This window comes from Pezoporus occidentalis, unplaced genomic scaffold (genome assembly GCF_034315485.1).
Source record: "Pezoporus occidentalis ecotype Australia unplaced genomic scaffold, CSIRO_AGI_Poc_V1 ctg204, whole genome shotgun sequence".
Classification (NCBI taxonomy): Eukaryota; Metazoa; Chordata; class Aves; order Psittaciformes; family Psittacidae; genus Pezoporus; species Pezoporus occidentalis.
Genome location: NW_026913900.1, coordinates 790874 through 813837, shown reverse-complemented (window position 1 = coordinate 813837; position 22964 = coordinate 790874). Strand labels below are relative to the sequence as shown.

The 22964-nt window shown below is 42.7% G+C and overlaps 2 protein-coding genes across 2 annotated transcripts; both read right to left on the bottom strand.

The window, feature by feature from the left end:
* Positions 1-270: 270 nt before the first annotated feature.
* On the bottom strand, positions 271-3823 carry LRIT2 (leucine rich repeat, Ig-like and transmembrane domains 2). The gene is made up of 2 exons (XM_062618806.1): positions 3055-3823; positions 271-1244 (listed from the first exon to the last, which is right to left on the bottom strand). Exons 1-2 carry the CDS (start codon positions 3821-3823, stop codon positions 427-429), a joined length of 1587 nt encoding a protein of 528 aa, XP_062474790.1. The 3' UTR covers positions 271-426.
* A 6106-nt stretch (positions 3824-9929) lies between these two features.
* On the bottom strand, positions 9930-21040 carry LRIT1 (leucine rich repeat, Ig-like and transmembrane domains 1). Its single transcript, XM_062618848.1, has 4 exons — positions 20436-21040; positions 17218-17684; positions 14889-15194; positions 9930-13062 (listed from the first exon to the last, which is right to left on the bottom strand). The coding sequence occupies exons 1-4, from the start codon at positions 20555-20557 to the stop codon at positions 12092-12094; spliced, it is 1866 nt and encodes a 621-aa protein (XP_062474832.1). The 5' UTR covers positions 20558-21040; the 3' UTR covers positions 9930-12091.
* Between the last annotated feature and the right edge of the window lie 1924 nt (positions 21041-22964).

Here is a 22964-nt window from a genome sequence, read left to right as displayed (position 1 = left end):
TTTCAATGAGGCAGCACCTGGCACAGGGCAGAGCTGCGAATGAATCTCTCCATCCATGCTCCAGCTGGGAAAAATAAAGTGAAGTGAGAGCAAGGGGAGACCTTTGGCATTTTGCCACATGCACTATTATTGGTTTGGTTGGGGTATTTTTGTTAATGCTGTGTTTGTATGATTTCGTGCATTGCTCTGTGACACTGTTGCAGAGGCAGACCTGGACTGTGGGGTCACAGCCACACACCCTGAGCACCCCTATTCGCAGCACTTCCCAAGCCTGCTGCAGTTCCAGTGGTTATGCCCAACCATGCCTTGAGTCCGTGCAGCACGGAGTCTCCTTTGCACGGTCCCTCAAACAAACCAGCGCGTACTGTGGCTTGAGGTCACCTCTAAAAGGTGCCGCTGCAGACAGGCAGGGCGGGCACAGCTGGGCTAGTAGAGGTCAGCGCTGTTCCTGTGGGGTGGCCGGGTCTTGCCAGGCTCATCACAGGCTGGGGGCCGCCGGATGCTGCGGCCACCCTCGGGGAGGCAGAGCCCGTCCTCGCTGCCGGCTGGCAGGCTGTCCAGCGTGCTCTCCTTGCTGCCCGCAGCCTGGGCCTGGCCCTCGCGGCGGCGGCGTGGGCACATGCTGGGGCAGCGGGCCAGGCAGCCAGGGCGGGCCTCAGCAGTGCAGGCGTACATGCCAGCGGGCACAGCCAGCACCATGGCGCAGACGATGACCACGATGTGGATGAGCTTCTCACGCTGCTCCAGCTGGCTGATGTCGCTGCCCGTGACGAAAACGACGCACTGGCCCTTGCGAGGCACCTGGTTGCGCACAGCCACGCACACCTCGTACTTGGTGGCAGGCAGCAGGTCAGTCACCGAGTAGGTGTTGATGCCGGGGCCAATGTAGATGGCGTCCTTCTGGGCCGTGTCATAGCGGCCCACCAGGAGGGTGTACCAGGTCTCCCCTGGCTCGCCTGCTGCTGCTGCCACTGCAAACCACTCCAGGGTGATGCCATAGACTGTCTGCTTGGCAATGCGCACTTCTACGTGGGCTCCCGACTCAGCTGGGCCAATGGGGGCCCAGGCTGGGGTGGTGGTGGTTGAGGATGCCCACGGGGACCGCACATGGAGATTGATGGCCACTGAGGTGTTGCCCAAGAAGTTAGCAGCTGTACAGGTGTAGTTGCCAGCATCTGCTGTCCGTGCTGCGGGGATCAGCAGCTCTGAGCGCACCATGTCCTCACTGATGGGCTCCGTGGACACTGCAGGCAAAAGGGAGCTGTGTTAGCATGCAGAAACATCTTGAGGTAGCGCCAGGACCACTCTAATGTGGGATGGGTGCCAGGAGGCCAGGCAGAGCCTGCCCTGCCCCAGGGAAAGAGGAAGAGGGGGCAGAGGAGTGTGCCAAACCCCACAGAGCTTGTCAGCAAAGCATTTTCCAGGCAGAAAGGCAATAAATGCACTTGGACACCTAAGGATGGGAGACAGGGTGTATGGCTACCCCAATGTGAGCTGCTGGGGAGGCTGCTGTGGGCAGAGGCCAAGCCACCTGTATGCCGTCTGCCATCAATGTCCTCAGGTCACGGCAAGCCAGGGAGAGCCACTGAGGCGCAGCAGGCACCACTGCATTTTGGACGCATGCTCCATCCTCCATTTGGATTGAATGTAGAAAAATGTCAGTCTCAAGAGGCTTGGGCCAAAAAGAGGTGTGTGAAACCGCGCATTGTTGGTCTGGAAGTGAGATGCAGCTTTAAGAATGGTATGAAACACCCTGTTGCCTACCCAAACAGGGGCACATGGCTGTGCTTGGGGAAAGCTTGTATGTAATTAATTCAACATGTGCTTGCAGAAAGATGCACAAGTGCTACAATGCTGCAATTAAAGCAAATATCAGCCCAGGATTAAGGGCTAATTCTATCTTATTTAGCTAGCTGGCTTATTAGGAACCCACGTGCATTATTAGCTTGTCTGATGAAAATAGCAACTTGCCCTACTGAAGGCTCTTAGTAAGAATAAATGTGAGGGAAGCCTTGTAAGACCCAAGCTGGACAAGGAGGAAAAGGCCTCATATTGCAAGGACCTCAGTAAAGAACATAAATAAACAAAGCTTATGGAGAATGACAACGTCTGTTTTGGTTATAGAGCATGAATGAATACAGACAGGCAACAAGTCTGCATGATTTTGTGGTTTATGTGGGTATTTCTTGGGAAAAGATGGGAGTAGCATAGAAACATACAAGTGTAGGTGTGTGCGTGCTCCTACAAACACACATATGTACATACAAATATATACTGTGTGCATACATACTATATCATATATAGCATAAATTAGATTTGTATCTCGATAACTACAGATTTATTATACATGTGTGACTATATTAATAGTTCTTAATATCATGTGTGGTGATGAAAGAGCCACTGCTAAAAATCCACATGTAGAATCACAGAATGGTTTGGGTTGGAAAGGACCTTAAAGCTCATTCAGTTCCAACCCCCTGCCATGGGCAGGGACACCTCTCACTAGACCAGGCTGATCAAGGCCCTTGAATGTTGCCAGGGATGGGCATCCACAGCTTCTCTGGACAACCTGTTCCAGTGCCTCACCACCCTCACAGTAAAGAACTTCTTCCTTGTATCTAACCTAAATCTCCCCTGTTTAAGCTTGAACACATTGCCCCTTGTACTATTGCTACAGTCCCTGATGAAAAGTCCCTCCCCAGCATCCTTGTAGGTCCCCCTTCAGATAGTGGAAGACTGCTATGAGGTTTCCACACAACCTTCTTTTCTCCAGGCTGATTTACATAAAATAATTGTGTAAAAATGAGGCTCTGCTCCTTTCATCTTTGATTGATATCCTGGGTGAAGCAGCTGTTCTCATGCTGGTCAGGCATGCTTAGACATGCAGTATGATTAAGATTATTTGGATTATTGCCACCACAATAGCTCTGGTGCTCTGACGGATTGGAGAGATGGTGTGGTCACTGTGGTGGCCTGAAGACCTACGCAAGTCGAATAACAGAACATCATTTTTTAATTAAAAAAAAGAACGAAAGAAGAAAAAGCTTTGCTTACCATTAAATGCCCTTAAAAGTTTGAGTGAATAGGTCCACCAGACAGCTGGGGGGGGGCTGGCTTGCACAAAGCAGGTCAGGGTGACGTTCAGCCCCACTGGGACTGTTAGGTTTGTGTCAAGGGCTGAGGTCAGGGGCTTCATGCAGCTGTTGAGCTCCACTTCATAAAAAAACTTCCCTACCCTGAATTTTGGACTTGAGCAAGTTAAATAGGAATTCATCAGAATAATAGGTGGGCCAACTGACTTGATAAACTGGACAAATCCCCGCAGGCGGCAGTCACAAATCCAGGGGTTGTCGTGAAGAGCCAGGACAGCATTGGAAATAGCTTCTATGTGCCCCTCTCCCCTCTGGCTTCTCTGGTAGACCGGCCAGCTGTAGAAGACATCCCTGGATATGACGGTAAGCTGATTTGAGGATAGATCTAAATAGGTCAGGTTAGGCAGATAGCGGAGCGCATGTTCTGGAAGGACATCCAGCCGGTTGTGCTTCAGATCCAGGATTTTGAGAGCCGGGGTGTCTTGAAATGCTGTCCATGGCACAGAACTTAATTTGTTCCCTTGCAAGCGCAACTCCTTCAGAGCTGGCAGATATTCCAGGCTCTTGATGTGCATCACTGTGATGTTGTTAAAATTGAGCCAGAGGTACTCCAAGGCACTAACATTCTCAAAAGAACCACGAGGTAATTCTGTTAGGTGAGAATTTTCTATTCTAATTTTCCGGATGTCCTGAGGGATGTTTGCAGGGATCTGCCTCAGCAGTGCAGACATACAAAGCAAACTCCTAAGGAGGAAACCAGAAAATTCTCCAGGTTGTACACCATGTTCATGGCTAACAAACCAGTTCCCTTTATGGGTCTACAAGCACTTGAATAATTAAAAGGTATTGCATACAGGGCATGCATAAGCCACACATCCTTCCTTCTCTGGGTCTTACATCCATTTTCCCGCAAAGAATACAATTAAGACATAAAAATTGCTATGTATGCAGTTACATATCTCAGGGAAATAAAAGGAATCTCATTCTATGCTCAAGCTAGTACTATTCAAGTATTAGAGGAGGCACATCATAAGGCCATCAGTTTGCTTTTGGTGCTCACATCATCAGCAAATATATATTGGAACTCTCCAAGCTGCTTCACGGGTGCCACAACTAGGGTAACTAGTCTTACCTTCCAAAGCTGTCTTGAGAACAAGAGCATCCTGTGATACAAGGTGAAACAGACAGGTTTATCTCGTGGAAGGCCAGAAGAAGAAGAAAAATATGACAAATGGGGTCCATATTCTCCTTTAAGAAAGCACTGTGCAGGGTTTGCACCAAACATGCCAACAGCCTCCAAGAAGCAAATCCTATTAGCTGTAATCTTCCTTGACGCAGAAATAAATCCTGGTGGGGACCCATCCCTAAAGAAGACATGTAGTATGGTTCATAGCCTGTGTCAAAGTGCTAAAAATCACCCCCGGGACCACCCCTGGCATTTATTTGTTTATTATGTTGGTAATATGAATATGGAAACAAAACCACTTCTGTTCCCAAGCACTCACAAGTAGTTAACCAGGCCTAGTTACCTTTTTTTCTTTTCCCTAAGGGGTCTGACTCAATCTCCAATATTTTAATGGCATTTGTTAAGGAAAGAAAAAAAAAACAACAAACCAAAACACAGTAAAGGCCAGACTTCACAGCTGTAATTTGTCAGTGCATAGTGCCATGTTTCACATTCCATCAGGCCACAAACTCTGTCCATAACTCTGTGGATGGTGTACTTTTGCACACAATGAGTGCAAAAACTACTCTCCAAATTCAGTTGCTCTGTCATAGAAACATAAGTATGACATTATTTTTCCTGCAAAACAACTTTCCCCCTGAACTATCATCTCCATTCTTACACATTGGTAATGAAAACAGCAATATAGTTTTTGCCACTCTCTGGACTTCTCTGAGAAAGTAATTTCTTGGAAATTAACTTCTATTATATAAACATAAAATTTCAGTGCTATTCTCTGTTTCCCTGTAAGATATGCTGATTGCCTTTTGGTCAGCTTGAAAAACCCAGTCTAAATAATTCTATAAGAAGGGACTTAAAGTAACCAAGTTTATCATCTTTTAATCCAAAATAACAGGGTTTAGTTGCAATTTCCAAGCAGCACTGTGTTCTCCTGGGGCCATCTAGTGTGTATGGGCTTTATTACAGCCTGCAGAAGGCAGCGTGCTGCCAGAAAAGGGCTTAACCTCGCTGCCAGTACGTGTGAAGCTGGGTCACCAATCGAGATTAGTCTGAACCTACTTAACCTCTAACCTATGGGACCAGGATAGAAAAATATTTATAGTGTGACAGCTTATACCTATACACGGCTTTTGGGGGGTGTGCAATAGCAAAGTCTACCAAAGACAAGGATTGATTCTGCAGCTTTTAAATTGACAGGTGTTTTGATTTCAAGGCAAATCAGCAAAATGAACTGGTAGGGAAACAGCTGGGAACTGCTGCAGTGCTTCCCAATTGGCTCCCGTGTACAAGCAGCAGGCCATGAGTAGCAGGCCTGTTGGGCTGTTGATGCTCGCTGTGCTCAACATCTAACCATAAGATTATGGGATCTTTTATTTTTTTTATTTTTTTTTTAATAACTGAAGCGTTGTTTATTTGCTCATGATACAAAAGCCTACTTCACTCACAGGGAAGGTGCTCCCTTTGACACATTCACTTCCCTCCTCCACAGCTTGCAGGGAGGGTCTTAAAATATAAGCTAAAAATCCTAAAAGAAAAACCTTTCAATTATTAACGACAGGTTTGTATATGGAGTAAAAACGACTGGTTAGCTCCTCATTCCCCAATGTACATCTATGGAGACAGTACAGGTGAATTATGCCTAATTTCCTGGGATGCAGTAAATAAAATTTTATCCAGGATTCTCGGTTAGAAATATACTAATTTAAATAAATCCGCTGATTAACAGGGAAAACAGAAGAATCGCAGTTGTTTTCTTTCTCCCACATCAGCTCTCCTCTCAGCTCCACCAGTCTTCCTCAAGACTGAAACATGGCCTTTCAAAGAAAGAGTGGTGTCAGTCAGTACCATGGGCCAATCCTCCAGCTGTTTTCAGGTTGATACTTATTTGCTGTTGAGAGGCCATTTCTCTAGACAGTCCCGGACCCCAAGTGTACTTAGAAGATTCAGTAACCTGAGAAACTAATGGTGAATTACACAACAAAATTAGATGAATTAGTAGGTACAGAGGCTACCTACTCTTGGGGGAAGGAGGGAGAAGGAAAGGAAGGCAAGGGGAAAGGCAAGGGGAAAGGCAAGGGGAAAGGCAAGGCAAGGCAAGGCAAGGCAAGGCAACAAAGTTAAAGTAAGAAAATCCCCCCCAGACAGTGTTAACCACAGCCATTATGTTTATGTTCCCTAGTGGAGTGTGATTTTGATGCCTTTTTAATTCAGCCCAGTTTACGCCTGCATGTAAATTTGATGGTGGCTTTTGTGACAACAGATGTCCACTCGGTTCAGCTTCTCTGTAATGTCATGTGGCATCCTGGCCAAAGCCAAAATGCAGAACAAGCTGGTTAAAACCCAAGCTGTCAAAATAAACCTCCATAGTGACATTGCTGCTAATCCATGGGAAGTGGAGTTTAAGAGACTGCACTGATTGCCAAAGGAAATGTTAAAAGTTCGCCTCTTCTGTGCTCCGAGCAATGGTGAGGGAGTTTTGAACTCCATCTTGAAACCACAATCACATACAGGTCTGTAAGAAATCAAGTCCAGGTGTTAGAAGTCTCTGCTGAGGAGGATATAAGAGTTGAAGGCTTCAGCGGGGTATTTCAGGTATGGCACATGTAACACCAAAGAGGAGAGGCTTGAAAAAGCACCTTTGAAAGATAAGAAGGTGACTTGAAAAGAGGTAACTAAGCCTTTTCTTCATGAGCCTTCAACAACAGCAGCTGTACAAACTTGCTAGTCTTTCCGCAATGTTTTTTGTGTAACCCAATGCTCCTAGCAGGTTCCCATGGGACACTGCAGCTCCAGCCCCACAGCAACAAGTCCCACAGAGAGCTGAAAAGGAGCACAGCCCACTCTCTTTCACCCTCTGGAGGAAAGGAAAGGCTTCAACTCTCACTCAGGGCAGCAGCAGAGTCCGTATCCCATGCCAAAACCAGGAGCTAAGAGCCCAAAAACTTCTGTGGGGTGTGACTGTGGTCACAGCGGCCCTACATCAGCACCAGTAGCCCCTGGCTCTTGGGAAACATGGGCATCACTCCAGCGCTTGCTGCTGCCTCTGAGAAGCTCCTGGTGCTGCTCTCTGGGGTGTATACACTTATTTCTGAGTGGCTGGAACCTTTGCTGGCAATTGTTAAGTTTTTCCTTTTTAATTTTGAGTAACAGGAAAATAAAATGTGGGACGATTCTCTTGCTCTGGTTTGGGAAACAATTTGTATGTTCTGTTCATGAACTTTAAAGCTGGTGAAGCTCTCACTAAGCCACAGTGCTGTAGCACCAACTATTTATTATGCACATCCTGAAACTTTTCAGATATTCCCAGAGCATTTCTGACATTGAGAGACCTTGATGTCAGCTTCTTCAGGAGCTTTTTAACTTTTAGATTTTCACTTTACCACTGCAGTACTTTCAAAGTCTTCATTCTTCAATGTCCATTCATTTTTTAAAAAAATGATTTTTTTTAAATATCTTTTATAATGTTTTATTGTCATTCTTTACACATTTGGGTGGTGTTGTTTGGGGGTTTTTATATACATGCTTATGCACATTTTTGTGTCTTTCATTTTTTAAATCATTTAAAGACCTTTTAGTCTATTCTTTCTGGGAACACTGAAATAAGCGTGAAAGTGACCACACTCATGCAATTATAGCCTTCCAGCAAGCTTAACTCATACTGTGCAATTAAGACATTTGTCAGCCTGAACATGATTTTGTGGAATTTTTATGCATATGTGGCATTAAAAATATTTGAAGAGACTTTATAATTCAAAGCAAATATGAGCCTTTGTCTGGATCTAGCCACCAGATAATCTGGAAACTTTTTAGCACATTTTGCAAAACATATTTCAAAGCCTCAACATGTTTTTTTTACATTTCTTCTTGTACTTTGCCTACTTGCAGTACTCCTCTTTAATCATTCTGGGCACATTATCTCATTTATATTCTGCTCAGTTCCCTCATTTTCATAGCTGCTTTTCTCCAGATCTTTTTAATACAGAAAAAAAAAAAAAAAAATCATAGCAAATTTTCAGTACTGTTCAGAGCTATTTGGATCAAATTTTAAAACACAGTTACCTTATTTTTAAAACCTTATCCTTAATTTTGCACTTCTTCACTACTCTGAAGTCCAAAACAAGCATGGAAAGATAATGTGGAAGGAGAAGCTTGTCTTTCTTTGTACCAATAGAGGAGTGGCTCATGCTGCTACAAAGTGCTCAGCCCAGAAGGTCAGTGCAGATCTCCTGCCTAACACAGATGGGCTGTTACTTTATTCCTAAGTATAACTGAAGCGGTCCAACACTCATGTTCTTTCATGTTTTATATTTTAAAATGAGTTACCATAAAAGTAGGGAGCATTGTACTTGAAGGGGCTTGCTTGACAGTGGCAAAATAATTGAAATAGACACCAAAAAATAACAAATTTGTCAAAAGAGATCAAATTTGACACAAAGAGATCATTAACAGAGGAAGCATTTTGCAAGGAAAAAGAAAGCCAAACAGAACAAAGTGTAAAAACAAACAAACAAGACCCCCGACATTTGAAATGCTACTTATACAGTAATTCCAAAAGATATTGAGATTTTCATTTCAGTTCTTGCAGCACATATCTGTCCAAGGATTGACTTTAACCAAGTAAGAAATTGTTTCCAGGGATGAATATTCTCCTTGCCAGAACTCTGCAGCAGCTTCATTCACATGGCTTATGACCAGAGAGAGAAGTTTACCTGAGCTAACCGTGACAAAACTAGGTGCCTAATTCCCCTTTGGTTAAAACAACAATAGAAATTCCAGTGAGACATTTATTTTTATATGCCTTGTATCACTGAAAATCTGACCCAAAGTCTTGAAGTCACATTCAGCAGAAAATCAGTTTACTTAATGTTTTGAAATTTCACTCTCAGTTTAGCAAGTATAGGGTTTCTTTCCTGACCAATAACAGAGGACGCAAAGCTAATGCAAGTTTCTATCATCTGTCACCTATCTTGTGTGAATCACCAGGGCAGCAGTGAGGCTTGTTTTGGAGCAGCTATCACAGTATCACAGTATCACAGTATGCTAGAGATTGGAAGGGACCTCAAAAGATCATCTAGTCCAATCCCCCTGCCGGAGCAGGAACACCTAGATAATGTTACACAGGAATGTGTCCAGGCGGGTTTTGAATGTCTCCAGGGAAGGAGACTCCACAACCTCCCTGGGCAGCCTGTTCCAGTGTTCCGTCACCCTCACTGAGAAGAAGTTTCTTCTCAAGTTTAAGTGGAACCTCTTGTGTTCCAGTTTGCACCCATTACCCCTTGTCCTATCATTGTTTGCCACTGAGTAGAGCCTGGCTCCATCCTCGTGACACTCCCCCTTTATATATTTATAGACACTAATAAGGTCACCCCTCAATCCACAGCTATACTGTGATGCCTCATCTATGAGACAGTGAGAATAGCCATAGGAAATAGAGAAGAAAAGATCGTGTTTGTTATACTTGGGATAGCTATTTATTCAAAGTGCAAAAAATATCCAATAGTGTGTGAAACTCAACACATCCACAGTGAATGTCACAGGATGACCTCTCCATCCTTCCCTCCTCGCAAGCAAAGAGCAACAGTGCTGGCCTGCCTCGTGTCTTTTCCATTGCTGACTCAGGGACTGTGTATCAGAGCTTGCACACATAGAGCAGGTGAGAGATGCTCCTCGGTAGGGCTGGATGTGGCACATTACCCCAGCAGCCAAAAGGTAAGTATCTCTCCTTCCCAGTCAGTGGCTGCAAACCTGACTTCCAGGAAAGTCAGTAAGTCCACTCTGTTCACTTCAGAAGAACTTTAGGACAGCCTTGCTCCATCCAGGGCCACATCAGTCTCGTTTCTGCAGAATCCAGGCTCAGTAATAGCCTGCAGGTAGGCACAAATCAGGCTCAGTAACACAGCAATCCTTGCAACTCATCCCAAAAACTGCTACTAGAAAACTATTTTTGCTCTACTTTGGAGACAAATTCTAAAAATCATCCTGGGAATTGCATCTGTATAAATAAGTATTATTACATACTACATATTTCTAAATTTGTTGTATTAAACTACATAATTTTACAAAACATTATCTGTAAGCCCACAGATCTATGCAGTCCAGTGATAGAAGTAACATGCTTTGTTTTACACAGAGTTTGACAAATTCTCCCAGTGCAAGAGAAGTTCTTTCCCACTAATGTAAGAAATACAGGGAGTCCTATCAGAAACTATTGTAATTTATTCCCTGTTGCTAATATTTATATTAGGATCAAATGACTGGCTTTTTCTATCAGGCCAAGTAATCTGACATAACTGAAACCCATCTGTACAAGGAGACTGTTCTTAACCCACACTCTACATACTCATCTAGAATATGAGTGAAGACCCAATAAATTTACAAATACACATTTCAAAACAACTCGGCAAGCTTTATCAGTTAACATTTCAACTTGGCTGGATCCCTCCCATTCAACATTTGGCAGAACATACATAATTTTCTTCATTAAGAATACTTATTACAAAGAGAAAAACTTTATATACAGTATTACTACATGAGGGACTGTAGTGGAAAATTACCCAGCTGGGAAGTGCTTTGTGATAAGCACTCAGATCCAGCTTCCAGTGGAGTTGCAGGACTTACATAACTAATTAGCTCACCCTGACTGCGAAAGTATACTTCGATGAATATTAGCTTTTTTCAGGGTTCTTAAACTTGTAAATTGTTTGAAAACCAGAAGTCCATGCTGAGCCTATGCCATCACTGATGCCATGGTGGAAGTATGGCTGATGTGTGCCTGGGCAATAGCCCTCCGCTACCACATCATACCCCTGCTCTGCACAGAGCAAGGCATTTTCATGACCAACCCACAAGGTACCCGACTGAGCCCTCTGGACTTCACCACCAGTTCTGTCAAGAGAGCCAGCAACAACAATAGGGCTGGTCTGGGAGATTCTTGCAGAGCTGCCTTACATAGGTTTTTCAGACTGATAACAAAGCGTTATAACACTTCACATAATTTGCAGAGTAGACTATTGTATGATTTTTAACTAGCACAGCTGACATAAAACATACTTTGTTAATTACAATACAGCTAGAAAATACTAGTGAGTGATAGTGATAGGAGTGATATTCAAAGATCTCTGCGGAAAGATACTGTATCTTAACAACAGAGTTTAGGGCCAAAATGCAATCACAAAATGCTCTTTATCATGTATTCTTAGGAGCGGATTGGGTTTTGTCTCTTGATTTCTATCTCTTTTGCACATTTCCCTGAATGCAGAACAGAGAGCTGCTTTTATGTTAGACATACTAAAAACAGTTGCTGTGCATCTGTCATTACTGATTTATTAAGCATCCAGCTGCATGTTTCATGCAAACATGGGGGATGTAAAAGGTAAGACTCTCAATCTTTACTTTCGTAGATATTTATATTAAAATTACTAAACACTCCCCTGTTTGTCAACCAAAAAATACCAAAAGAACTGAAAATGAAATACATAGCATATTGCAGAACAGGTACTAAAGAACACTGAGTACTCTCAGAAATGTTGCTTAATGTGCTTACACTCGGTGTGCACACTTTATCTTATGAATATAAAAGTGGTCCAGGAGAATGAGGCCATTGTCACAGAAGCTTCTGACTGGGTAAAAGCAACAAACCCCATGTGGGATGAGCAACGTGTTTCTGTAAAACTTGTCCAACCCTCTTGCATCGTCCCCCAGAACATGTCAGAAACACAAGCACTGACAGGGTGGCCTGCAGTGCTGTAGAAGGGAGTTATATATACAGCCATGTGCTTTCCATCTAGTGAGCTGACAGTCAGCCTAGTTACCATCAGCAAAAATATTCGTTAGGTTGCCCCTCTATCTTTGGTATTGCTTCTGAATCCACACTGGATCGGGCAGACAACAACCTGTTCGACTCATCAGGGGTATGTCTAGTCAAGTATTCTCCTTCCACACCTTTTGCCTTGGCCCCAGGGGACAGGCTTTCAAAGGTGACATAGGACTCCTGAATTTCCTTGGGTTTCCTCACAAAGCATTTTTTGCAGCGCCTTTTCAGCGCTCCACAGCAGACCACCAGTGTTAGAGGAACAGCAATGACACAGGCCACACTGATGACAACCACATTGATGAGCTTCTGGGTCCCTCCTGCACTGGCGACTTCATCTGTGGAAAATATGATGCATTGCTCTTTCCTGGGGATCAGGCCTTTTACACAGACACACACAATATATTTGGTCTTTGGCAGCAGCCCATAAATGGTGACCTTGGTCTTCCCTGGCTCCACATTGATCCGCCGCATGTCCCTCTCTCCAAAGATTGCATAGAGAACACTGAATACTGTTGTGTTCTTTGCCAGAGGAGCCTTCCAGGCCAGGGTGATACTCTGGTCAGTGTCTCCTATCACCCTGACAGACCTCACCATTCGCTCTGGCTCCTGCTGAGCAGTAGGCGGACTCACCAGCAGGTTTCCGCGGTTGCTATCTTGTGCCACATCTGGGAGGATGCCCTCTCCAGTGCCCAAGGTGGGCACAGTGGAGGTGGTGATAACATACCTTGCCACTAGCTTGTCATTGTAGGCAGCTGCTTCCATCCCACTCGCCTTCCCACTCCATGCGCCTTTGGCATTAGAATTGGGGTCATCTGTGCTTTCTGGGTCTGTGATGATGAGAGATATGAATGCCTCTGTTGCCCCCAGAAAATTCTTTGCTTTACAGATGTACTCTCCAGAGTCCAGATAGGAGACTACAGGCAGGCCCAGAATAGACCAGCTCATCCCATCACTGGAAATCTCTTGGTGAACTGCAAGGAAGGAAAAATGTAACAGGCAATAATTAATAAAATTAATAACATGGTTTCTTAAATACTAAGTTTCAATCAGCCACATGTCTACTAGATACAGTAGAATCATTTGGCCACCAAGAACACTGCAAAATCAAAGTAAATCCAAGAAAAGGACAGTAATACTAAAATTAGATTATGTTGGGATTTACACTGTTTCAGACCACGTATATATGAAGGATTTGATGCCATTTCCTCCAAACTGACAGTTTGAAAACAAAACAGGAAAGGTTCTTCGACTAAAAAAAAAAAGGAAGAATAAAGCTTTAAAGCTCTTATGTAGGCACCATACTAAAAGAGCAGAAGAGCGGAAGCAGTAGACAGTAGCACAATCTATCTGAACATTAAATGCAGTCCTCTGAGTCACAGAAAATACAAATAGTGGAGATTTTCTTCTAACAACCATATATGGATTAGTCTAGATTATATGGAGAAAAATATCTGGAAAATAATATCCATTTTATTGCTAAATTCATGCAGGTTTTCATGTTGACCCAAACACAGAGAAGTCTGATCACTTACCACTGAACGAGACGTACAGAGCTGTGTGTCGATATTCTCACTCGGTTTACCAGGAGCCTAAAACTAGCTCTTTTTTGATTTTTTTTATTTGTGCAGAAAAAAGAGGTGGAATCAGGAAAAAGGGCAAAGCACCTTCTTCCTTATTTAACCAGCCTCCTTGGGATGAGTACATACTATCTCTGCCCTTTCCCATTGACAGTTAAAAACCAGGGGAATGTCTGAAAGGCAAAGGTTAAGCCACAATGCAAACTTCTCCTAAGCACTTGTGGGGTCAGCATCCAGCCTTGGCAACCAGGACACGTTCCAATGGTAGTAAAATACAATGGCATCAGAGCTTAGTTTTTCAGTTTAATTTTTACTGAATGGGTATATTAAAAAAACCCATAAGGCTACTGATCTTCCTATGGCACTTAGCCATGCATACAGACTGTGGGCTGTTTCTCACTCCTTTCTATTCAGAACACCAGCATTTCAGTCATACTATAACATTGGCACAGAAGCTGCCATTGTTGAGAAATAATTTTCAGCTAGCTTTTTATTGAAAGGTCCTGAAGTCTGATTTAATGGGTCACAAAATACAGCATAGAAGGGTAAGAGGGGACCTTGGTGCACAGAAACAGGGGAGAGAGCATTTTTCTTTCACAGCAGTAGAACCACTTGTAATAAATACCCCTTTTGGGGATCTGCAGAAGTCATTGCTCTGTTGTACATGACGTGCAATATGTAGCAGAGCTGCTTCTCACAGCAGCATTTATCCATTTTGCTGTGAGCATCGCTCCTATACTTGAAAGAGATCCACAACAAAAAATAAAACAGATAATGCTTTCCTGAAAGTGTATGTAGAGTTTACCTTGAGCCTTTTTAGTGACTTAATAACTATCAGACTTAATACAGCCTCTTGCTACAGCTGGACGTATTTCTTCCGCTCCAACAGATTTGCAGAAAACCCCTTGACTTGTCTCACTACCACAACTGTTATGAAACAAAGTAAAACCAACCCTTTACATGGCAGCATACGTTTATCTGATGATATTTACATCAACATGTAAGTAATTTCATAGTTTATAGAAAAATCACAATGCAATAGTGAATTACAGAAGCTACTATTGTGAATTATAGTGAATATTAATTTTGTACCACTTTCATCTTTCAGGGTCTTTTATCAGTATCTATTGTCATGGAAGCGTCCATTTGCAGAAGAGTCTGTACATCCAGGTCTCCCTCACCCATTCCATGTGCAGGAGAAAAGCTTAAACCAAACCCACCTGTGCCATTTAGCTGAGCACCATCAGCTCTTCTCCAGCTGAGCTCAGGAATGGGCACCCCCGTTGTTCCGCATCGTAGTAGCACAGTGCTGCCCAGGATGGTCTTTACTTTGGCTACAGACGTATGCACAACAGGGCTTTGACACTTCCTTAGCTCAACTTGGCTGAAGTAGACCCCTGCAAGGCTCCGGGGGGTGAAGCATTTCAGCCTGGGCTCAACGAATGCTATGTTAGGAGACTGGAAATTTAGGAAATGGACCATTTCATACAGACTGCAGTCACATACCCAAGGATTGTCTTGCAAGCCTGTCAAAATAAATCAGAGCACTAAGTCACTCCAAGAGCACCTTCTAAGGCCATTGCAGACCATCTTCCCTGGGCTTGGAAAGGGATTTGAAAGTGGGGGACCTTGGTGGGAGAGCACTTCTTATTAATTAATGTATTAAAGTTAAGGGAACTAAGTAAAGAATGGAAGTTCAGCTTGGCTTTGTGGCTTCTGGCATTTTTGCTAGCAGCTTACTTCTGACTTCATGCACAATTTATTGCAGATTCTCTGGCAGACACCCAAGACCCAGTTGATGCTGTGGCACCCCTAAAGCCCTGCCATTTGCTGCCCTGCATGGCAAAATCCTGTGGTTTCATGTGGGTGATCCTCCTGTGCAAAAGCTTGCAGCCTTGGCACAGACTATCAGCCAGCAGGCTACCGTTAAAAGTGCTTCCTGAAATAGCCAACAAGCAAGGGATCTAAAAAGGAGTCACAATGATGCACTGTAGCCAAAGGAAGGAACTAGGCTGACTCTTTACTATTCATGGATTTTTTTATACCTCCATGAGAAGTAGTCATGAGCAGAGTGAAACAGAAACATGCAGCTGTGTTCTCCCATTCTGCTCCTGTGGGGGATATGTGTTTCATATACCTGGTGCCAATGGGTGTCAGCAGGATAGGACCTAGGAGCCAAAGTGTCTGTACATTACAGTGTTAATCTTAGCATTATAGTCATTTGCCTACGTTAATTTTTTAGGATCCTGGCACAAGCAACCTGTGCACAGCTGGCTATAAAAAACTCAGGTTGGCCATGATCATCAAGGCATGAACTGTTCTTCTTGACAGAATACTCTTCTAATCTATATTTAATGGAATAACATTTTCACATGTAACTTGACTCTAAAGAAAAATAAAGAGTATGATCTAGGCAGTGTCTTGTTATGCCACAAACAAAATGGGCAATCCCAAACTGCCAGCTTCGGCTTAAAGAACTGATACTGCATCTGGTAAAACAAGGTGACAAAAAATCTGCTCCTCTCTTGATGTTAATGAAACCTTAAACAACATTTGCTACAGAGCAAGCTTTGTAGGTGTCAGTTTGAATCTTCTTAAAGTCTTATGTCTCTTTCCACTGCATCTGGGTTTAAACACTTTTCTTCCTCAAATTTATCCAGAGAACATGGCTGTAGAGGCAGTACACACAGACGCACACAGTCCAGAGATCAACCAGTCAGTGGAGCTAGGTCAGCTCATAGCAAGGAGAGACAGCAGATGGCAACTCGTAACCATCATCAGCCTGGCATGGATTTGAACTAGTGCATGACAGCTAAAAGGCTGAGTAGTAATCCCCAGAACTAGTAAATGTGCTCAAAACCTCATGTGAGGGTACTGCATCTAGGAGGATTCAAGACAGTCATCTGTAATGTACCCTCAGAGACAAAAATGAACAGTTACCCCAAAGCCATACTTCTGAGGAGCCCAGAACTATCACCAAAAGGTGGATTCTTGTAACTTTACAATATTAAAAACACTTTGTAACAATGTCTTGGTGGCTTTGGGGAGACTAGGGTTTAATTCTGTGTGAACAGATAAAAAAGGCTCTGGAAAGAGACAAACTGGCAGCCCTGACCCAAATTTTGTGCAAAGTGCTGCCTTTATTCCTCTTTAATTTGGACATAATAAATATCTATCTTTTTATTTAATGCTGCTTAAAATGGATCTATTTCATAGCAGTTGTTGTTAGAAAAGAGCACATGAATGATGTGGAGCTCTAATCATATTTGTATTTCTGTCAAAAATTAGTGTCAATAAATATAAAGGGCTTGAGCAAAAGTCACCCATTTTATGTTACAAAGATTCAAGTAAGTGATGAAGTTTATGGTGATGGGGATGCCTGAGATGAGTTTGTTAATATGTAAACAAATATGCTCACTTCATATGGGGTATTAAATTATACGCAAGAGTGTACTTGCTGTGGTAATCCCAGTGGGTGAAAACGCTGCAATAAGATGCAGAGCTTCTGACATTTGTGCCCCCCTGCAAAATGACAGGCACTTCTCTTACCTAGGATCATCTTGGAGTTATCATTGGGGAAGTAAGGAACGGCCTGGAGACTGGCCCAGGTGGCAATAAGAGCCTGTGGAAGAGTCATCAGCTTATTGCTAGACAGGTCCAGGTATGTGATATTCTTGACATAACGAGCAGCATCTGGAGGGATTGAGGTAAGTTCATTGTTATGTAAATCCAGAAGTCTTAGCTGTGGCATGTCAGCCAGGGTTTCCCAGGGGAATGATATTAAGTCATTCCCATCCAGCCTCAGCTCCTGCAAGCGATGAAGGCCCTTGAAGGTGATCCTGCTGAGGCTGGCCAGGGAGTTATAGGGCATCCAGAGGTACTCAAGGTTGTGGAGTCCGTGGAAAGCCTCTCCTGGCACCCTGCGGATGGCTGTCTTTTCTATCCGAAGCTTGGACGTATCTACAGGAATGTTCACGGGAGTGAGGGTCATCTCTGGGTCATTACATAGCACTGTCCTGGTGGAGAAACAAACACGGATGTGACTTTCTCACATTTTGAACAGGTTTTGAAACTTTATTGATGTGTAAAACTTTGATCCGTATTTCTTTTTTCCCAAGATTTCTTACTTGCTGCTGATCTCTACTACATCATCACCATAAGTACATCAACTTGCAGTAATTCATATGCACATTTTGATTGCAGAGATTGCAGTGTTGTGCCTCTGCTGGAGTGGTGCGAGTCTAAGTCTGGCCCGTACAGTATTCCTGCTTCTTTTTTACTTTCATTTTTTTAGAGTACTTATGATAGATAGCAGTGACAACATTCACGCACAACACAAGATTCTAGTGCGTGTTAGAATAAAAGGATCCATAAACTGAACTGTAAAAGACATACAAAAAGAAACATTGCTGACTTGTGGAATGGCAATAAGCAATATAGATTAAATATGGTGCAGGATCTCTGATTTGTGAAATGAGGATAAGAAAGATAACCCACTGGAAATACACTTCAGCAAATCTGCTTTACTATGAAATAGTCTGGAAGGTGTGTACAGTCAGAATTATTGAATGTTTTGGGTTGGAAGGAACCTTAAAGATCATCTAGTTCCAACCTCCCTGGCCATGAGCAGAGACACCTTCCACGAGACCAGGTTGCACAAAGTCCCATCCAGCCTGGCCTTGAACACTGCCAGGGATGGGGCAGCCACAGCTTCTCTACGCAACCTCTTCCAGGCTCACCACCCTCATAGTAGAAGCCTTCTTCCCCTACAGTGACTAGCAAGAGCCAATCTTCTACAAAGAAAGAGGCATGTAGAGTTATGAGACTGAAAGTGCAGAAAATTAACTCTCTGGAAAATGCTATACTAGAAACAAGGCAGATTTATGTGTCTTAATCATTCCTTCATATTTCTAATCTATAAAGGTCAAATCATAAAAACCCTATGCTGTATTTTTACAGCCTTTGTACAAGAAATTTTGACTTTGACTTTGCCAAGATGTAGGATTGTAGATGGCCATGAGGAATGAAGGGAGACAAAATAGGTCTCTCAGACTCCACTTTAATTTGTCTATGAGCAATGAGAGAAAAACAAGTTCTTAACAAAATACAAAGCCACCTTGCAAAAGGTAGCAGGTTAGATAGGCATGTCCCACTCCAAAGGCTAAACAAGATACCTTAAGAAAGGTAGTGTGATCAGTCAAGTAACATTTTCTTATCTTGCTGCCTGACTCATAAACGGAATATTGCAAAGCTGTCAAAACCACATTGGTTTTGGCTGAAAACAATTACTCCTCTACTATCAGCAAAAAACAAATAACATAGCTGAACTGCTCATGCAAGCTTCCCAGAATTAAATGTTATTTGAGCCTATAGTTAAATTGTTAATTTATAACCAAGCATAGTACATTACTCTAATCCAGCACTTTTATTGTGGCATTAAATCCTGCTTACCCTCAGCTGAAAGTTGAGATGTTGAGAAAGATAAAAATCTATCAAATAAGAAAAATCCAGAAATCCTCTTTCAATAAAACATTGTGAGTGTGTGTGTGTGTGCAGGCATGACACAAAATGTTTGATGACAGAGGCACTATGGCAGTAAACCAGTGTGCTTCTCATATTGTCCCTAAACTATGTCAGTGGGCACTAAACATTTAATCTATGGGATAATCTCTTCTACTAGTGAGAAATATGAATCATAACATAGAAAAAAAGTCACATTACGCTCCTTAATGGATATTCCCTCTATTATGTGTCTTACCATAATACAGTACAGCTTTTTACAGTCAGTGAGAGGAAATTTCCTTGCTAACGGACATTTATGGAGCAATAATTGGTTCTCCCACTATTGCACTCCCTTTTAACAATTGCAGATTACTAGTGTCTCTATCATGCTTCTTACTGGGAAAGTTTCTGGTATTAAATCTCTGGCACCATAAAAGCAGTAAGAAAGTAGATCTATTTCATGAGGATCCAAAATACAGGGGACAGCCTTTCATTTCAGTACCGTGGTCTTGTCTAGGAAAGATTTCTTCCAAAGGATTTTGCAAATATTGTATCTCTGTCACAAAACCTCCTCTACTGTGAGCCACATCTTATAAAAATGTAGCCTGCGTTTCATTTAAGTCAGATCGTTACTTTGTGATTACCCTTCAGGAAGACTTTTTAATTACAGTCCTCCAGTGAAATGTCCGTACAAGGGCGTTGTATTCAAAAATAGGTGTCCTTCTGGTCTTGTCTTCTTTTATAACTGAAAGTTTAAAGTTTCAGAATTATATGAATTTACTTTTAGTATTATTATTATCTTTTTGTTGTTGTTCATTCTCATCTAAAATTTCCATCTGAAGGACTTTTCAAGTAAATGGAACTGCAGTTTGTAGTACCACAACATAAGCCAGATCTAGTTACACTTCAGAAACAAACCAACAGAGCAGAATAAAGCTTTTTTAAACTAGCATTTTCAGCATAAAGGTCAAAAAAAAAGACAGAAAATATTTAAACTTTATTCCATTTTTGTTATTGCACCAGTGGCAATTATGTCACTTCTCACAGACAAGATGCCCAAACGCTTTCTCTGAAATCAGCTTACTGTGTTTTTAGAAGCTAATCCTCTGCAAATAAAGCTAGAGCGCAAAGCAACTGGAAAAATAATGGACAGGGAGTCTGGAAGCAATATTTTCTCCTGCGAGCATCCTTACGGAGGAAAAGAAATAAAACCCCCAACACCCAGAGAAAGAGCAGCAACAACCCCCAGTGAGATATCGGCATACCTGGTTTTCGTCCCTTCGCTGAGGCTGTGGAAGGCGCAGCTGCACTGCGATGGGCACGAGCCACCCGCCCGTGGCAGCCCTCCGAGCGTTACACAGCAGAGCAAACTCACCAGGATCCACATGGCTACCTGTGCATGGGAAGGACACCTGGGAACTAGACAACGTGGAGGGCTTCGCCTATTGTTTTATCCATTGACTGGTCACATCTTGTTAACTCCCTTTTGTTTTCAGCTGCACTGTGATCTTCCAGCTCTCGCTGAGTCCATCAGATAAAAAAGGATAGGCAGGGATTAAGGATGGGGACTTGAGTTATTTTCATGAAGGTGCTTATTGCTTCCTGGAACCATACTGACAGTATTTCTTCCCTCAGGGAGCACCATCAAAACAACTTCCTTGGGCAATCTGTGGCTCTTTTGCAAGAAAAAAGCAAAGATACTTTTTGGGGACCTTCATCACAAGCAAGATAACTGTTATCTGACTAGGAATTAGCAGTAATTTACTTCCTCACAGGGAACCAGAGTACTTAAAAATAGTTTCTTTTGCTAATGGAATGTAAGCCTCCTATATAAGAATACTAAAAATATAGAGTGACAATATTAAAATGCTTAATTTTCTTTTAAATCTCCTACTTTGATCAAACAATTATTGAACTACTGGCAACATGCCTGATACTGATAAACAATGAAGAACCCAGTAAATACGCTCATATTTCAGTTTATGCCAGGACCAGCACACACCTGAAGGACTGAGCACCATGGTCTATCTTGATGATACAGCAAAGCTCAGATGAGGGACCATTTTCAGGAATACCACCTGATGCAGGGTGGGGGAACAGCTCTAGGGATGCTAAGAAAATCTCAGATGGGATGTCTTAAGGACATCCCAGGACTGACTGTCAATTTATTTCTGTCTACTCTCCTTGAGGACAGTTGTTTCCATCTATTAGCAGAGGCAGCCATAACTGCAAAGCTGGTGGAGACCACCCATGTTTTCAGCTGTCTTCATCTGACTCCGAAGAACACAATGCTTGAGTAGAGCCCAGATATGCACAAAAATAAAGCTTAAGAAATTGTTACTTAAGATGGGAGCAGAATTTTATTCATACTACCAATGACATCTGTTTATAAAGACTTGTTTTCTGTTCCATGTAAATGTATATAAATCACTCACACCACAAATGTGAAACACTCTTAAAAGTAAAAAGCTTTGGAGAAACTAATAGATTATTACTTTCAACCTGATCAGATTGCTACTCCCCCAGTTCCTAGCTATACTGCTTTATAGCTTAGGCAGAAAAATTGATCTCTGTGCCAGATACAAAACAGAAAACACAAAAGTTAACAGAAATGAGAAGTAACTGAGTAGTGCCAAACAGCTAGTAATACAGCACCAACCAGAGACTACTTCTACTCCTTCAGAGATGCTTTAGGAAAATATTTCTTTTCCTGTTTTGGAGCTCAGGAAAGCCTCAGTGCCCAGGGGAGAGTCCCAGGTGCCTCATTCAACATAAAACATGAGCAACTCTACTAAAATCCTGGACCCTGTGATTAGAGAATAGGAACTCTGCCATCTGCTTCACCTAAAAAACTGGGAGTGTGGGATCAAATGTGGCTTGCTGAAGCAGAAACTACCTGCATTCTGCTGGCCCTTCAGCACCTGTCACTTCTCAGCCTCCCTTTTCTTTACATAAAGTCGGAGAAGAAGGGGAAAGGAATTACAACCACAAAGATTCCTCTAAAAGATTAAGTTTCCCTGGATCTTAACCAAAGTCATATTGATAAGGAAAAGTGCGCATCACAGTCTCTTCTCTCAGTGTTTGAAGGTGCTATCGCTTTTCCTTCCACCTCTTGTAGATAACCATTTAAATTCAGATTTCCTTAGGAGATACAATTCTGCACCTTTTTAAAAGCCTGGTTGTATCTACAGCTGCCTTTCTGCAGAGACACATAGAAGAATCAAATCATATAAGCTGCTGTCAAGCTAAGGAAGAAATATGAACAATCTGGTCCAAAAGATACTTTAGAGTTTAGAAGAAAATATTTTAAAACCCAACCAAAGAAAAACCACAACAGACCATTCAACATGCAAAGCTTCCATGCGAGAGTGCTGTGAGAGACAGACACGTTTTGAAGACCTCCTGTGGACGTTACCTCAAATCTCTTCCAATACTTGTGCAGCCATCTCAGGTCCCTAACAAAAGACTAGTCAAAGGTATCTGTCAAGATGGTCAGGATGTTCCAAAATAAGTGTAACATGGGCAACTTGAATTGCCTGCTGACAAAGCTCGTCTCTTTCCCTGTTGGCAACTGTGGTAATTAAGGGAGCCCAGTTCCCCAGCTAAGATGAATGCAGAAGGCTACGTGACCTAACTACCCTCACATCTCCACTGCTTCTCCAATAGCCCCCTCTCTCCTGCCTAGGCTGAGGACCTGCCTGTGTGAGGAAGATCCCTATGGGATGAACTGACTGAAGTATTTCCAGCTTGAGTTCATCTTGCACCTCTCCAACACCCCTTCCTATTGCAGACCT

Excerpts from the sequence above, each read along its gene's own strand:
- LRIT1 (XM_062618848.1), bottom strand. The coding sequence starts at position 20,557 with ATGTGGATCCTGGTGAGTTTGCTCTGCTGTGTAACGCTCGGAGGGCTG. Across the intron at positions 17,685-20,435 it reads AGCGAAGGGACGAAAACCAG|GACAGTGCTATGTAATGACC; the intron begins GTATGCCGATAT and ends TTTCTCCACCAG. Across the intron at positions 15,195-17,217 it reads TAACTCCAAGATGATCCTAG|GCTTGCAAGACAATCCTTGG; the intron begins GTAAGAGAAGTG and ends TTATTTTGACAG.
- LRIT2 (XM_062618806.1), bottom strand. The coding sequence starts at position 3,823 with ATGTCTGCACTGCTGAGGCAGATCCCTGCAAACATCCCTCAGGACATC. Across the intron at positions 1,245-3,054 it reads ACTTTTAAGGGCATTTAATG|TGTCCACGGAGCCCATCAGT; the intron begins GTAAGCAAAGCT and ends TTTTGCCTGCAG.